General features: G+C 45.2%; 1 protein-coding gene across 1 annotated transcript in view; it reads left to right on the forward strand.

Annotated features, from left to right (window-relative positions):
* Pkn (serine/threonine-protein kinase N) overlaps nucleotides 1-15,555 on the forward strand; it is a 78,298-nt gene that overhangs the window by 25,145 nt on the left and 37,598 nt on the right. The window contains exons 5-11 of the mRNA XM_077680426.1: nucleotides 1,890-2,167; nucleotides 6,022-6,188; nucleotides 6,681-6,790; nucleotides 8,139-8,282; nucleotides 9,945-10,017; nucleotides 12,471-12,605; nucleotides 14,447-14,577. Coding sequence (XP_077536552.1) covers nucleotides 1,890-2,167; nucleotides 6,022-6,188; nucleotides 6,681-6,790; nucleotides 8,139-8,282; nucleotides 9,945-10,017; nucleotides 12,471-12,605; nucleotides 14,447-14,577 — 1,038 coding nt within the window. The remainder of the gene's footprint in view (nucleotides 1-1,889; nucleotides 2,168-6,021; nucleotides 6,189-6,680; nucleotides 6,791-8,138; nucleotides 8,283-9,944; nucleotides 10,018-12,470; nucleotides 12,606-14,446; nucleotides 14,578-15,555) is intronic.

Consider the following 15,555-nt stretch of genomic DNA (forward strand, 5'->3'; position numbering starts at 1 on the left):
TGTCTTTCAGTACCGCACTGCTTTTTTTTTCTTCTTTTTTTCCTCTCTCTCTCTGGAGTGGGCTTGTCCCTCTCCGCATTCTCCTTCCATCCCGTAAGCCCGCTGTTTACGCTAGAAAAAAAGTTGATAGACACTGGTACATTTGTTATTTAGATTGTTTTGTGAACATCATTTATTAATTTCTCTGGAGTCTAGTCAGGTTTAGTTATGCAGTGCATCAGATTATTCCTTTCTTCTTAGTTTCTTTTTCTTCCAATTTATTTCCTTCTTGTTTCCCTTGGTTTTCTTTTTATTTTTTATTTGTCTAAAGTCTCATTTGGTGTAGAATGGAGTTAAATTTATAACAGCTTAGGGGCAAAAGGGACCATTTTGCCTATCTCTGATCGTCTTTGTTGTTTCTCATGACTATGATGGTGTTGCGATATCATGAACATTTATTTTAGATGCGAAGCATCTCATGGTCGGGGCTATGTCCCGCGTGCGCCGTCCACACTCCACTGCGCATGCGTGTCTCTCCTCCATTCTCCTCTCCTCCAGCTGCATAACACTGCGCATTCACGCCTCTCCTCCATTCACCTCTCCCCAGCTGTATAAAAGCAGGTGCGACGCGCTGCGCGGCGTTCAGTCTGCTCCGAGGCACCGCCTGCTCCGGTGCTGTAGGATGAGTTCGGATCGAACCAACAGCCCCGAACCAACGGCTATGTCCCGCGTGCACCGTCCGCACTCCCCTGCGCATGCACGTCTCTCCTCCGTTCTCTCCTCCAGCTGCATAACACTGCGCATGCGCGCCTCTCCTCCATTCACCTCTCCCCAGCTGTATAAAAGCAGGTGCGGCGCGCTGCGCGGCGTTCAGTCTGCTCCGAGGCACCGCCTGCGCCGGTTCTGCTCCGGTGCTGTAGGATGAGTTCGGATCGAACCAACAGCCCCGAACCAACGGCTATGTCCCGCGTGCACCGTCCGCACTCCCCTGCGCATGCACGTCTCTCCTCCGTTCTCTCCTCCAGCTGCATAACACTGCGCATGCGCGCCTCTCCTCCATTCACCTCTCCCCAGCTGTATAAAAGCAGGTGCGGCGCGCTGCGCGGCGTTCAGTCTGCTCCGAGGCACCGCCTGCGCCGGTTCTGCTCCGGTGCTGTAGGATGAGTTCGGATCGAACCAACAGCCCCGAACCAACGGCTATGTCCCGCGTGCACCGTCCGCACTCCCCTGCGCATGCACGTCTCTCCTCCGTTCTCTCCTCCAGCTGCATAACACTGCGCATGCGCGCCTCTCCTCCATTCACCTCTCCCCAGCTGTATAAAAGCAGGTGCGGCGCGCTGCGCGGCGTTCAGTCTGCTCCGAGGCACCGCCTGCGCCGGTTCTGCTCCGGTGCTGTAGGATGAGTTCGGATCGAACCAACGGCACCCACAAATGGGAAATTGAGTGAACCCCCATGCTGCTTCGCATACTAATCATGGTTCCCCTATGGGAAGATGGTGTAATTTTTTTCATTTGTCTGAAGTCTAGTTAAATGTAGCTATTCAAAGCATCACTTATTCCTAGTGCTTCCTTAGTTATTGCTCTGTCAGCTGTTTGTTATGTTTTAATTGTGGAAACAGATATTTTCTAACTCGTTGGAAAAGTGGCGGGCTTAGTATTGATCAAATTGATCAAGAGCTATTTGAATGAGTTTTGTGTGGGTGTTTACAACCCTGGAAAAACTCAGCAGTGAAAGGGTTAACTGCACTTCACGCTAGATTTCAGTCATCAGGCTCGCGCTAGATTTCGGTCATGATGCTGTCCTTACTGTGCCCAACAGTTTTTTTTTCTACCAAAACGTTGTCCTGTCTTGGGTCTCCAATGGAGTTGGCTGTTGGCACATGCACCTGTTTCTTGGTGGGGGCCCCTAGGCACAGAACAGCCTGGTGGAGTCGAGTGAAAAGCTGGACCTGATCCGCCGCTCGCTGGAGCTGAGGCGCACAGAGCTGTCGCCTGACAGTGCCAAGTGGCAGGTGCTGAAGCGCGAGCTGGAGTCCAGCCAGCTCGTGAGCCCCTACTCGCACTCCATTGGGCCCCGAGCGGAGCAGACGGGCAGCGGCACTCCCACGTCAACGCTCACCCCACTGACGGCCAGCCACACCATCTCCCTCTCCAAGCCGGCCTCTGTCACCGGCCAGCTACAAGTCAGGTGGGGTCTTTTTGCTGGACAGCTCATCAGCCGTTCAACGTTGCTGTTTGTAAGCACCTTTTAAAGGAGCCATGAAGACAAAATAATACGGCTTTGCTTAATTTCAAAGAACTAGCCTTTGGTAACTCACTTAGCCACAAAAGAGCCATTCCAGCCACGAAAGAGGGCTTTTTTTAAACAAAAAACAAGCGCAAAAATAGTGAAAAACTTCCAAATTCCCGCCACAGTGACTCAGTATAGGCGTGAGTGACATATGTGGCAGCACTAAAAACATACAAGTGTGTCAACTGCACGTTAGCATTCAACTGACACGATCAAACGGAACTAGAGGCCCTGCTACAATCGCCCAGTCATGTTTCTTGGTGGGGTCTTAAATCCTTAAATCGGCGGCTGCCAATCGCACAAACAAGATTCTATGACATTATAGAGAAAGCGCCAGAAAGTGGCCAGGGAGTCGCCGCTCCCACATTTGTTTTCTTTAATATCTTCATTATTTGTTCGAAGTTTGCGAAAAAATTGCTAGCATTGTTATTTAGACAAAGCAGACTTTTTTTAATGATGCAGACTTGCACTTTGTCTTTATGGTTCCTTTAATTATTCCCCGTAATCACTTCTGTCAGGAGGCTATTGGCATCACCATGCCTTTTGAGAATTACAAATGTTGTAGGAGCCTGTCAGGGGTAGTACTATTGCTCTGGCATGCAGGCTGCTCAGAATGGCTGTCACCATGGTGACTGTTGAAGGGCCAAAGGCACAACATATTGTATGCTGTTTTGCTGCAGAAATAACAGGTTTATACAATTAAGGGTTTTATTTAGAAAAATAGTTTTCAATTTTTTTAGTGCAAAAGGCACATATGATTATTCTTGTGGCGCAGATTGTATTCTAAGATTGCCTGCCGTAGCCACATAGATGCATACACACGCGGTTTTTTGCCGATTTTTCCTAGTTAAGAGTAATTGCAAGGGTTTTGTATGGTTACTGCTTCTCTTGCAGGCTGTATTTTGTGTCCTGATTGAACACCACACTTCGCTCACTGCAGTGGCTCTATGAGTAAAGCCTTAACACTTTTGTGACCGTCGAAAAATTGGCTGTTTTGGGGTGTTCCAGGAAATATTTTTTTCTTGCCACAGACAAGGCTGAAGTGTAAGATACGAAATGATAGAGAAATAGGGCTTTCTAACAGTAATAATTTCAAACAACAGATTTAGTACAAATTTTATTTAAAAATTAATAAAACCGAAAAAGCAACAAAGAAAAACAAAATAATGAAAACATCAATGCCACTTTACACAGGGTACACACAAAAAATTTTGAAATATACAATTTGAACATAAGGGCATTATAAAGTAATACTGCAAAACTGAGCTCTGGAAGTGCAAAAGTTTTTTACATACATATAATTATATAAACACTAGTGCCTACCGGCTATTTTTGGGTGGTCCAGGAAATATTTTTCTTGCAATAGAAAATGATTGATGCTAAAGTCTAAGTCATGAAATGATAGAGGAAGAATGGGGCTTTCCAACAGTAATAATTTCAAACAGCAGATTTATTACATATTGTATAAAAAATTAACAGCAAAAAAAGTAACAAAAAAAACTGATGAAAACATCAATGCCACTTTGCACAGGGTACACAAAAAAAAATTTGAAATATACAATTTCAACATAAGGGCCTTATAAAATAATACTGCACAAATGAACTCTGTAAGTAAAAAAGTTGTTTACATACATACAATTATATATACACTAGTGCCTACAAATTGTTTTTGGGTAGTCCAGGATTTTTTTTTTTTTTTGCCGCAGGAAATGATGGATGCTAAAGTGTAGGTTATGATATGATAGAGGAAGAATGGGCCGTTCCAACAGTAATAATTTCAAACGTAAAAACACAAAAAGTAACAAAAAAAATTGATAACCTCAATGCTACTTTGCACATGGTAGACATAAAAACAATTTGAAATATACACTTTGAACATAAAATGCTTATAGAATAATACTGCAAAGATGAGCAGTGTAGGTACAAAAGTTATTTATATACAAAAATATATATATAAACACGAACAGCCGCGCGCTGCTCCGTAGTGGAGCGCTACGCCTAGGTTAACTCTGGGCCGTCTTTGTGGAGAAAACTCGACTCTGTGCAGTCGGCGCGAAATGGTCTCTCCCGAATGAATTCGTCACCCTGCAGATAAGAGCTGTGGCCTTTAGAACAGGGCCGGATCTGTTTACAACAACGCGCGCCCGCGATAGAGCGACTGGAGAAGAAATCGAAACTCAAGGGCGCACACCTGTTGATGGTCCGGGGCGATTTGATGCACTTTCGCTAACCGTAGAAAAGTCTGCCGAATCGAAGTCATCTTCCGTGTCTCTGCTGCTACCATCGTGTATAGATTCAAGCTCAGTTACATATCAGAATCCGTAGAAATTCGCCGTTCATGCGAAGCATCAGCGAGCGGCGGCAACGCCATAACTGAAGCCACGTGAACTCGTCTCCCCCGGCCGCGAAGGACAAATAAAAATCCCCCACGCGGCAGAAAAACGAAACTCGAAAGCGAAACTGATAAAATACTTCCTCCTTTACCATTTGGATGGTGTGAGTGGTCCAGTAGCGCTCGGAGAAAGCCAAAATTTGAACTTGTATTCATCAATAGCTTACTATCGATGGGAATAGGCGCGGTCACGAAAATGTTAACATTGTATTTTTTAGATTTGGGCCATGTACACAAAAAAGGCTGTGTTTTGTACAAATAGTGTACGGGGACCCTGGCTTGTTGATATTAATCTGAACCTTTGAATGGGATATGCACATTTTTATAGCACGAAAAGGTTGTGGAAATCGGGAAGCCACACGTGCGTAGCCATACGTGTCATTTTGCATAGGAGCTCTTGAAATCATAGAATGGGAAAACAAGTTATTCGTGTGCGTAGCTTGCCACCTGTAGTGCTTAAAGATGTGACGAAATCTGGGGCACACAGGCATTTTTGTGTCTCAAAGGCCAACTGCACTCAGATTTCACCTCGACCAGATTTACTTTGAACGTACAGTACGTACCACCAAACCAACTGGGACATGAGTGGTAGTGCCGCGAAATGCGTTGTTAATTAGTAATAAGCGTTTAAAATAGCTCCGCCGCGAGCGACGCTGCACCTGCCGGCGGGTCGCGCAAACAGCCATGAAGCGGAAGTGACATTGCGGCCGACCCTGCGCTTATTCCTACGGCCAGCCAGGAAAACTGGTAGGGCTCCGCTGGGCGCGTTTCTCCTAGGGCTGCAGCAAGGGTGAAGCGTTGCGCGCAGGTTGGCTCTGGCCGGCCGGCCGCGTGCCCTCACTCGATCGCCTGACGTCACTTCAGTCGGGCCATAATGGCCACATTGTCCGCAATTTCGCTTTCAAAATCTCCAGTTTTTGATGGTCGTTTGTGCTGCGGATACGCGTATTTCAGCTGTCATATTTTGTATCTCGCAGTCTTTTTAGGCAGACTATACAAAAATAAGGTTTTCAAGTGGTTGAAATTTTAAGTGCTGTTGGCATTTAACTCCGGTCGCACTTGCACCCGTCACAGCCTCACTATGACCAGTAATTGAGCTCACAACCTTTTGAGAAAGTTCATTTGAAGTCGCAGTCGTCGTGCAAAGTACGTCCAAACAGATTTTAGCTTCAGGCATTTATCGCGTTCTCTAAACAAGACCAGCTTGATATTGTTACAATTAGAGCTCGCCATGCTCTGGAGTGTACTACCCTTGATGTCCTAGCAACCTTGGTTTGCTGTCATTACCGAAGAAAGGCTGTACACGGATGCTGTGCAAAGGGTTTCCCTCCAATGCCTCCTGGAACATGCTGGCTTGCAGGCTGATGGGTTGCCAGGGCCTGTTGGAAGATGTGCCGGGCCGGTTGCCTCGAGCCCAAGTGGCCGGGCTGGGGGCTGACTTGCGCAGCAGCCTGGTCCGGGCCACCGGCCGGGGTTTCTCTGGGCGCAACTCCTCGCGCTCCTACAGCATCAAGGAGGAGACGTCTAGTGAGTCCATGTTTCTTGCTTTCTCCAGGGTAGCGGGCCATAATTAGCCGAGGCCTGTTCTTGTCCTACTGGGGGAAAGTTCCGCATTATAAAACACACATCTAACAAGGAACCGTTTTGTGTCTGGTCTTGCTTTTCAAGCTAGTTCTGGCTTTTCTTAAATTTTCTCTACATTTGACAGGCTGGTGGTTATAAGGTTTATCCTCAGGTATTTTTATCCTCAGCTATAATTGGGGCAGATTTGGGCATCTGGCTGTGTTTGGCACTGTTAAGTTTTAGGGAACTTCGCAAACATCACCCAAGAAAGTCTGAAGTCTTCGTAGCCATTATATCGAAGCAGGTTTTCGTGTGATTCATGACTAGCTACTCTAGAATCATAGTTTGCCGGAACGGTCACCCATGAATTGACCTCTTGGCATTTTTCCCTTTCCTGTGCCTGCCACCAAATGGTGCCTACAATTTGTACAGCGTATGTGCATGTGTATCTTGCAGATGAAATCATGGCGGTTTTGAAGCTAGACAACGTAAATGTGGGTCAAACTACTTATAAGCCATGCAGTCAACAAGCGTGGGACCAAAGGTTCAGCATTGCCCTTGATCGGGTGAGTTCTTTGGTACTGTGAAATCTCGTATTGAGGGATTGGGTAGTGGTCATTCCAAATAAATGGGCGATTCAGCGAACCAGCTTTCACATGCGGCAAAACTTTACCGAGATTGAAAGCCGGAAACATGTTTTACCAAGCCAGGGGTCAGATTCTGGAAGATATTTTTCCTCCCTCCGTTTATTCCATTCAGTTCCCACCCATTAGTGGTAGCATTATGGATGGAACCACTGCTTGCTTTTGGACGGCCTTGTTGGGTTCCGCCACAACCTTGGTGACATCCAGTTCCCAGGGAGCAAGTGCAGTGGAACGGATTGAGGAAAGCATTTCTCCAGAGTATCACTAGAAGACAGCATTCCATGTACCAGCAAAATGGCTGATGGCCTAGCAGCTTCAAAATATCCATGGCATATGGCTGCTGGCAGTCCAAACAACCTGTTCGTCAGATATCCTTTGAAGCAGGTGCAATTGCAGTAGTGTTTTATAGCCGGGAGCGCTAACAGGCTAACAGCTGTTGGCTCTCGGAGTGTGCAAGGCCGCAATTTGACCTTGAAACTGAGAAGCAGTGGGGGGAGTGGATCATCTAAGTCAGTAAGGCAATTTGACCTTCAAACCGTGCAGAACAAATCTGTTGCACAATGGGAAGAACGCTCTCCACATCAGGTGAGCAGTTGTTGGTTCTGCCAGAATTTTTGTGATGAATGAAAAACAAAACCAGTAGTGTATACAAGATTTCTGTGCGCAGTGAAGAACCACAGGTGGTCTTTATTCATCCACAGCCCTCCACTGCAGTTCAGCCCAGGGGGACCACCATGTAAAGCCCCCATGGAACTTGGTTATCTATTGCTGTGATTCCGATACTGCTGAGGGATCTGCATGCAACTCGCTTTTTGAAATGTGACAGTACAGAAACTAGGTGGAATAGGGAACTGGCACAAAATTGCACAAAAAATATCAGCCGGAATGCACAAACTGCACGATTCCTTTCAGTGAGGTCCAGTAACTGCATAGTTAACTGAAACAACACTTCCTAATTATCTTCCAAACCCTGTTGCGGTTTTGCAAGTTTTATTCCTGGATTCTGCTTGTGCTGGTTCACATTTTCTTGTTTGCTTTACGTTTGACCATGACCGTACATTTAGTACTCGTTTGAAGTCTTGATTTGTGCTTATATCATTTGTTTTGGTGCACTGTGATGTATGGTTTGTTACACGCACACCTGTAATTATTCTGTATTGGATCTGCAAAAAATAATGTATAGAAAACTTGTCAGGATTGACTGTCTGTGGAGTGGGGGCCACAGTTTTGGCACCTGAATGCAATCCTTGTTCTCTATATGGGTGCGCAGTCTCGAGAACTTGAGATCCAGATCTATTGGAAGGATTGGCGCGGCATGTGTGCTGTGAAGTTTCTTCGTCTGGAAGAGTTCATCGATGACGACAGACATGGCATGGCCCTTCATCTGGAGCCAAAGGGGCTTCTCTTTGCCGAGGTCTGTGCAAGTTCATTTATGGGAGAGGGCATCTTTTGCCCTACAGTCCCACATTTTTTTATAGTTTTGCATCCCACATTTTTTGTTGACCATTACTGTTGAGAGGTTTTCTATCTCACCTTGAAGAAAATTATGTAAATGTTGCCCTGTCACCTTTTTTAGTATTTATTTTCTGTGTGGGCTAATGTAGCATAGGTTTAGGTTACGAGGGACAGAGTTAAGGTGATGTCACACTTCTTTCTGTTAGCAATGTGATTTAGAGTACAACTCTTGTCCCCCCCTCCCCCGCCTTTCTTTTCGGTGTACTTATGGTTGATGCCAGTCACCATTTGAGACAAGACCCATTTGCCATTGGCATGGCGGTTATCTTACAGGAGCACTGTAGGCTGAAGAACCTTTATTTTGACAGATCAGGCCCTTCATAGCCGAATCGCATTTGTTCAACGTTTGATTTGTTGAAAAATAAAGTCTGGTAATCTTTTTTTTTTTTTTTTTTTTCGGTTCTCTTGCCCCCCTCCCTTTTTTTGTTTGTGTGCACACCTGATGTCGAGGAAAATGTTATGAGTATCGAGCAAGACAGCCTTGTGGTGGTGCCATTGCACAGAAAACGTAGAAACAAACTACAATGTTATTGGCTTGCAGGGCAAGAGTAAAGCCGATGTCTGGTTTGTTGATCCCTAGTCACCTAAGAGTAATCTCGCATTCTTGCCTCTGGTTGTTCTATACATTGCTAGCAGGAAGAAGTAACCATAGCTCACGGGTTCACCCTTGTAAATATTTCATTGTGCACTTGTATGCCAAGACAGTGAACTGTCTTTGGTCTTTAGGTGAGGCTGCCAGTTTGGTAATGTTTACATGCCTATGGCTGCTGTCTGGGTGTGTAAACTGATTTGTGCAGCACCGGTTGCCAGATACTTTCATTTTGCAATTACCCATCTTAGGGTTATACCCAGAAAAATGTTTTTGCATTAAAACCCAGTCCTAACATCCTGGGAGTTCCGTTTCAAGATCAGCAACATGCGTGTGAATGTTAAAAACCAGGTATTCTTTCAGCATAGACACCCAGAGGTCATTGCTATGGGAAACACAGTATCATTAGCTCTAAAAGTGTTATAGTGGTTGCCTTGTTTTATTCAAATTTGCTTTCAAGAAATCTAAAAGCTGCTCAGTGCACCTTTAACCATGCAAAAAAAAAAAGTGAGCAAGGCACATTGCTATAGTAATCAACTGCTCCAGGATGAGGCAAAAAAAATGGATGCATGCAAAAGGCAAAGAAATTACACCATCCTACTCGTTCGTGTAAATAAAGGTTGAGCTGCTTGGATTGTGAATAAACTATGCAAGGGCTGTCATATTTTCTCACCTGTTGGCCAAGTCTCTCTCTCTCTCTCTCTCTCTCTCTCTCTCTCTCTCTCTCTCTCTCTCTCTCTCTCTCTCTCTCTCTCTCTCTCTCTCTCTCTCTCTCTCTCTCTCTCTCTCACACACACACACACACACACACACACACACACACACACACACACACACACACACACACACACACAGCCGTGGCAAGAAATTGCCTTTCTATTTTATTTGCATATGCATGCTTGTGCATAATTTTAAGTGCCTGTCAGTGCAAGTGTGTACATGTATCTTGACGCATTTTCTCTCCTAATACAGATTAAGTTCCTGAACCCCATGATCTCTCGAAAGCCACGTCTTCAGCGCCAGCGAAAGCTCTTCGTTCACAAAGGTTAGCTATGCTTTATCGGTTCTGCACTGCTTAAAGTCTGCATTTGAGATTTTCTTTGGCTTAAATGGCACAACGGTGCCACTACAGTTGAACCTGGATATAACGAAGTTGACAAAAATTCGCATTTTCTCGTTACATTCATGTTTTCGTTACATGCAGGTTTCGAGTTAAAGCTCGCGGGAATGAAGCAGAAACAAAACCAAAATGCTAGGCATCAGTAATTCTGAACGCGCACTTGTTCAAGGATATATTTCACACTGAAAAACTGCGTGATTTGGGCTTGCTGCTACTACACGACCCCCGAATTCACAAACGTAACTAAGTATCACTTTTGCTTTTTGATACTTTTCGGTGCCTTAATGCGTTTCGAGAAGCAAACTTATGCTAAAAGGGCACCTTTTCGCAAACTTCATGCTCTTTTCTGCAGTCAAAATTGTTGAGGGGATGCTAGCTGGGACCCTGTGCTGGGCGGTGACGTTCTTCTTTCTCACCGGCGGAGACGGCATTTAAAATTGCGAGCTTGTTTTGAAAAGACAAATCTTTTTGTATTCAGGCAGCAGAAATCATCCACGAATCCATACCACAGATATCAGGGGACACACGCAACTACACGCCGACAGGCAGGCCTAACACCTAACCGACACCGCACTCACGCGTGGAAACGCACGAGAGGTTGCGGTATGGGCGAAATTCGTTAAATTAGTGCATTTAGCCAGCCGATTTTTCAGAAAAAGGGCAAGAAACCTTGACTCATCAGTGTAGCGAATTTGTTACATCAAGGTTAACCGTCGCAACTCCTTCGTTACATAGAGGCCACACACACGTGGGCCTCAATGAAGGTGGAAATGGGGAATTGAAAAACTTCGTTAAGTCCAGGATTCGTTACATAGAGGTTTGTTAAATCCAGGTTTAACTGTACTGGCAAACTGCCAAAAGGCAAAAAAAAAATTGAAGCTCAGCTACAAAAGCTTTATCTGCGCCAGGGGGCAGTAAGTGCTTTGAAGAGAAGCCACCGTTTTCTGCCAACTCTGTTTGTTTCCACAGTACCAGACATGCACCAGCCATGTAAACCCGGTGCTGTAACTGCTAAAATGTTGTGTTACATTGCCGGAATATGAACGCGGTTTTGTGGAAAATCCGAGTTGTAGTAAAATGTCTTTAAAGTTCCACATTAATTGCCCTATTGGAATGGAGTTTTCTCATGTTCTTGTGTGCGGTTACAATGACACCATCACTAGGCTTTGTGTAGCGCAAAAAAACTGACCAGAACACAGGGAAACGACGGCCTCCCTGTGTCCTTGGCCGGATTTTTTTTTTTTTTTTGTGCTTTACACGAAGCCATGGATTACGAATACCAACTAGCCCAAACCCAAACTCGTTACTATGCTGCTTTCTTAGTTCAAGCATCTCTGTAGCCTGACATGAAAGAAGTAGAACTCTCAGAAGGCATGGTAGGAAGAAAATATTTTCCTCCTTTCGTGGTGACAGACGATAGCAGGTGCCATTTTGGTGTGGTGTCTTGTTCTACACCTGGCATTTGCAATAAGGAATTTTTTTATAAAAATATTGGTTGAATATATTACCCGACTTTCTAGTGTTCAGCTGTCTGAATGAAAGTTTTGTTTATCTGCTTCTTTAGATTGAGGCTCGGAAATGCGTGTGAATGCTAATGTTAGCCTTGTCATTGCTATGACTAATGGCACGTGTTCATTTGTTTTTGCTAAATTCTGGTGTGAGTAAAGCCATACCAGACGCGGTAATGACCCTCAAAAGCTCACACATTTGATAATTAAATGTTAGCTTTATCCAGTATATTTCAGAAAACTGCTATTCAGTCAAGATTACTTAGTTATAAATGTCCTTCAAGTGACGCTCATAAATCGCTCAAAAAGCCAGCCCGCTTTTATTCATGAGAATGTGACAAAGTGGGATGCTAGCAAGATCTGTACATGTAAATTGTCAGTTGGGATACTTGTGGACAAGAAACCGGGAAAACTTAAATGGAGGTGAATGAAAGTGAGGTGTTGAGCTGGGGTCTCAAATTAGGATTTGATAAATTCACTGCAATTCTTGGACTAATTTTAATTTTGGTTATTCACTTTAGTGCATGTGCGTACATCAGTTAAGTGCGATGTGCATCGCTCTATTTTTGATGTACCCTTACAGTGCCCACACAGCCGTGCGGGTATTTTCAGTGCATAAAGCCACAGCAACTTTTGCAATATTTCATTCCAGTTGAGTGACTGGCTAACTTTTAGGTGGTCCTGCCGCATTCTTGTTCTGCAGGTTTCATCAAGAAAGTTCTCAGTAAGCCTGCATGACCCGTTTCCTTCACAGCCACATTGTTATTTTTTGTTTCCCTCATACAAGTGTGAGCTGTAACGGCCTCTTTTGTTTGGAACACTGTCTTGTTGTCCCGGTAGAGCTGTGCCTGACTGGGCGGTGCTTTGCAGGGAAGAACTTTCTGAGGCCAACACAAATGAACATCAACGTGGCTACCTGGGGTCGCTTGATGAAGCGTGCTATGCCCCCTGGGTGCGCTGACCAGGTGACGACAGTCAGCCCACCTGAAGCACTTCTGGCTGCAGGTGAGAAGCTCAACGCGTGGAGTGGAGGACGGACTGGGAATACGGCCAGTGATCTCTCTCTCTCTCTCTCTCTCTCTCTCTCTCTCTCTCTCTCTCTCTCTCTCTCTCTCTCTCTCTCTCTCTCTCTCTCTCTCTCTCTCTCTCTCTCTCTCTCGCTCTCGCTCTTGCTCTTGCTCTTGCTCTTGCTCTTTTTGAAAGCATGAGGAATTTTGGAGTTATCCATTGTTCACTTCGCCTTGTGGGGCACATCATGCTTTCACATTAATGACGAGGAGCACATTGAGGTTGTAATATAAGTACTGCTTTAGCGTTTTTTTTTAGATTTAATTTAAGAATTACACGGTATGCTAACTCGTCTATTTGCTAAGCCCGAGGATGTGGGTTCGATTCCCTGCCGCAGCAGCCACTTTTCTGATGGAGGCGAAAAGCCAAATCGTCCGTGTGTTTGAGCTTTCGGCGCATGTTAAAGATCCCCGGGTGGTCAAAATTAATCCGGAGCCCTCCACTATGGCGCGCCTCATCACCTGTGTACCGTCGGCGCGGTAAACCTCGTAATCAATCAATCATTCATTCAATCAATCTAACTCATCTGTTCACCCACATGCTTTCAGGAAAGCAAGACAACATAGAACTGAGTGAGCATTGGGGACAGCCATGCATGCTGGTAGCAGGTCTGTTAATTAACCCTTTCAGGGTCAAATTTTTTTTGCCAAATGCAACAAACCCCCAGGATCAATTTTTTTTTAATTGCTGATTTAAATTCTTTGGGCAACTATATTTCAAGAAAAAATTGTCAACTCTATTTCGAGAAAAAATTGTCATAATTTTTTTTAGGGTGACCATAAAGTGGCAAAAAAATTGTGTTGTTACATAAACTTGGTTTATTCATCAGTAACACAAAAAAAGCGGGAAATGCCCAGAGGACGAAACTAAAACTAGCCGCTGTGTGCTCTTAGTGACGGGATGCGCAAGCGATAGCCCGCACACCGCTGTAGTGAAGCATAAAAAAAAGAAAAGAGCCATCGGCGCGAGAAAGAAATTTCTTGTATTTCCGCAGTGTGGCAGCACATGCCAAGCGAGAGAAATGATCGAAAAAGGCACACCTTTAAAACATACAAGCAATGACGTACATGTACGTCATTGACCCTGAAAGGGTTAGCATACCATACCCATGTGAGTGGTAAATTTCCGTACTTACCTTAGAGAACCGACGTATTGAGCACTCGAAAAACGTGATTTGTCTGCCTGAAGACTAGAATCTTGGGAAACATGCATGGGCTTTTACTTTTTTAATGTGTTCTTTCTATAGGTGGTATTCAGTGAAAACCGCCATGACCGTGGCCACTGTGCCTGCAGATGCACTTTGTGCTTGCGTCTCTCAGAAAATAAAAACACCAGCGTGCATCGTCTGCCATATTTAAACCTGGATTCTCGTCGGTGGCGTCAGTAGATATATTCTTAATTTCACTCATAATGTGGTGGTGCTCTACTTGCCCCCGAGCACTTCGCATCCGTTGTCTCAGCCGTGGTCGCTGGTAACCACAATCCACATGTTGCCAGACAGATAACAGAAAAGGACCCAATAAGTACAAGCCAGCCCAAAAGAGTGGCTCAAATGCAGTGTCTCATTGCTGGAATTGGCCTGGTGAAGGCAGTAGAGTGTTTGCCAATGTAGGCACAGGGTTTTCTCAATTCTCAGCACCTCCCTCTTTTTCAGTGTTAGATTTGAAAGATTCAAAGCACATTCATGTTGGAACGCCGACTGTAATCTGTAGTGAAGTGAGGGAGGGTGCTTATAATGTATAAAATGCGGCATGTGTATATATTTGTTGTCGTTGCAGCACCTGTTGCCACATCCCCTGAGTTGGACAGTCTGGTGGTCACCAAGCTCACCTTTGAAGATGAAAGCAATGAAGCTGATGCCTTGGATCAGCTGTCACCACTTCAAACCTCACTGGAGGTGGAAGTTCAGGTAACCCTGAGTGTAAAAACCCATACGTTGTGTGGAAATATGGAAGGTGCTTTTGCGCCTTGCAACAGCTCTACCTGTCCTCTGATACCCTGTTAAAGGAGTACTGACACCAATTTTAGGCGTTAATATTATTGCACAGTTCACTTCCTTTGCTCAACAGAATACCCTGGCTGAAATATGAGTGGCCTGCGATGCAAAGAACATACTTTAATTGGATCTCATTTATCGTGCTGACGGAACAGCACGCAGAGCAGCGCTGAGCAAATGGACATTAGCGGTGTGACATCATCCCGTGGTAGCCAAAAGATGTGACGCGGACACCGCTCGTCAAAAACTCGTGATGTCACTTCACACACGCGGCCCCGTGAGCGGCGACTGGGCGCTGGAGCATTCACAAACGGGTGCACGTAGCCAGAGCTACAGGCATAACCGCTGCCCAGAAAGGCACTGTTGGCAAAAATAAAGTTCCACACACACTGGAAAGGAAGCGATAATATAGCCCGGAATCGCAGTAGAAGTCACCATTAGGACTTTTATTGAAGGCGGTCATCGAATTTCCGCCGCGATGGTAGACCTAGCACCTTCAGGTAGCTCAGCAGTTCAGCTCCGGCGGCGGCGCGCTTGAAACAACGCCTTCACCGGCCTCCGCTGTGTTTTGACGTCTGCACAAAGCGGTGAAGTCATGCCGGGATTCTGTCATATGCGCCTTTCGGGCTGAACGTGCGGGAAATTGAAACGATTTTCAGGCCGCTTGATGTAATTATCGTGCGCTGAAGTATTTAAAGTGCTGTGTAGGGTTCGCCAGACCATTAAGCATCGATAAAAGCAATAAAAAGGGATCATAAAATTTTCGTGTCAGTACTCCTTTAAATTCTACATGGCACCGAACAAAGAAAGGCACTGAGGGCGTGGTGCACCCATTCCATTGTGTGCATGTATTCAGATCTATCTTCACCACTTTTAACAACCATCTTCTAG

This window comes from Haemaphysalis longicornis, unplaced genomic scaffold, assembly GCF_048455015.1.
Source record: "Haemaphysalis longicornis isolate Haplotype H1 unplaced genomic scaffold, Haemaphysalis longicornis Haplotype H1 scaffold_1, whole genome shotgun sequence".
Lineage (NCBI taxonomy): Eukaryota > Metazoa > Arthropoda > Arachnida > Ixodida > Ixodidae > Haemaphysalis > Haemaphysalis longicornis.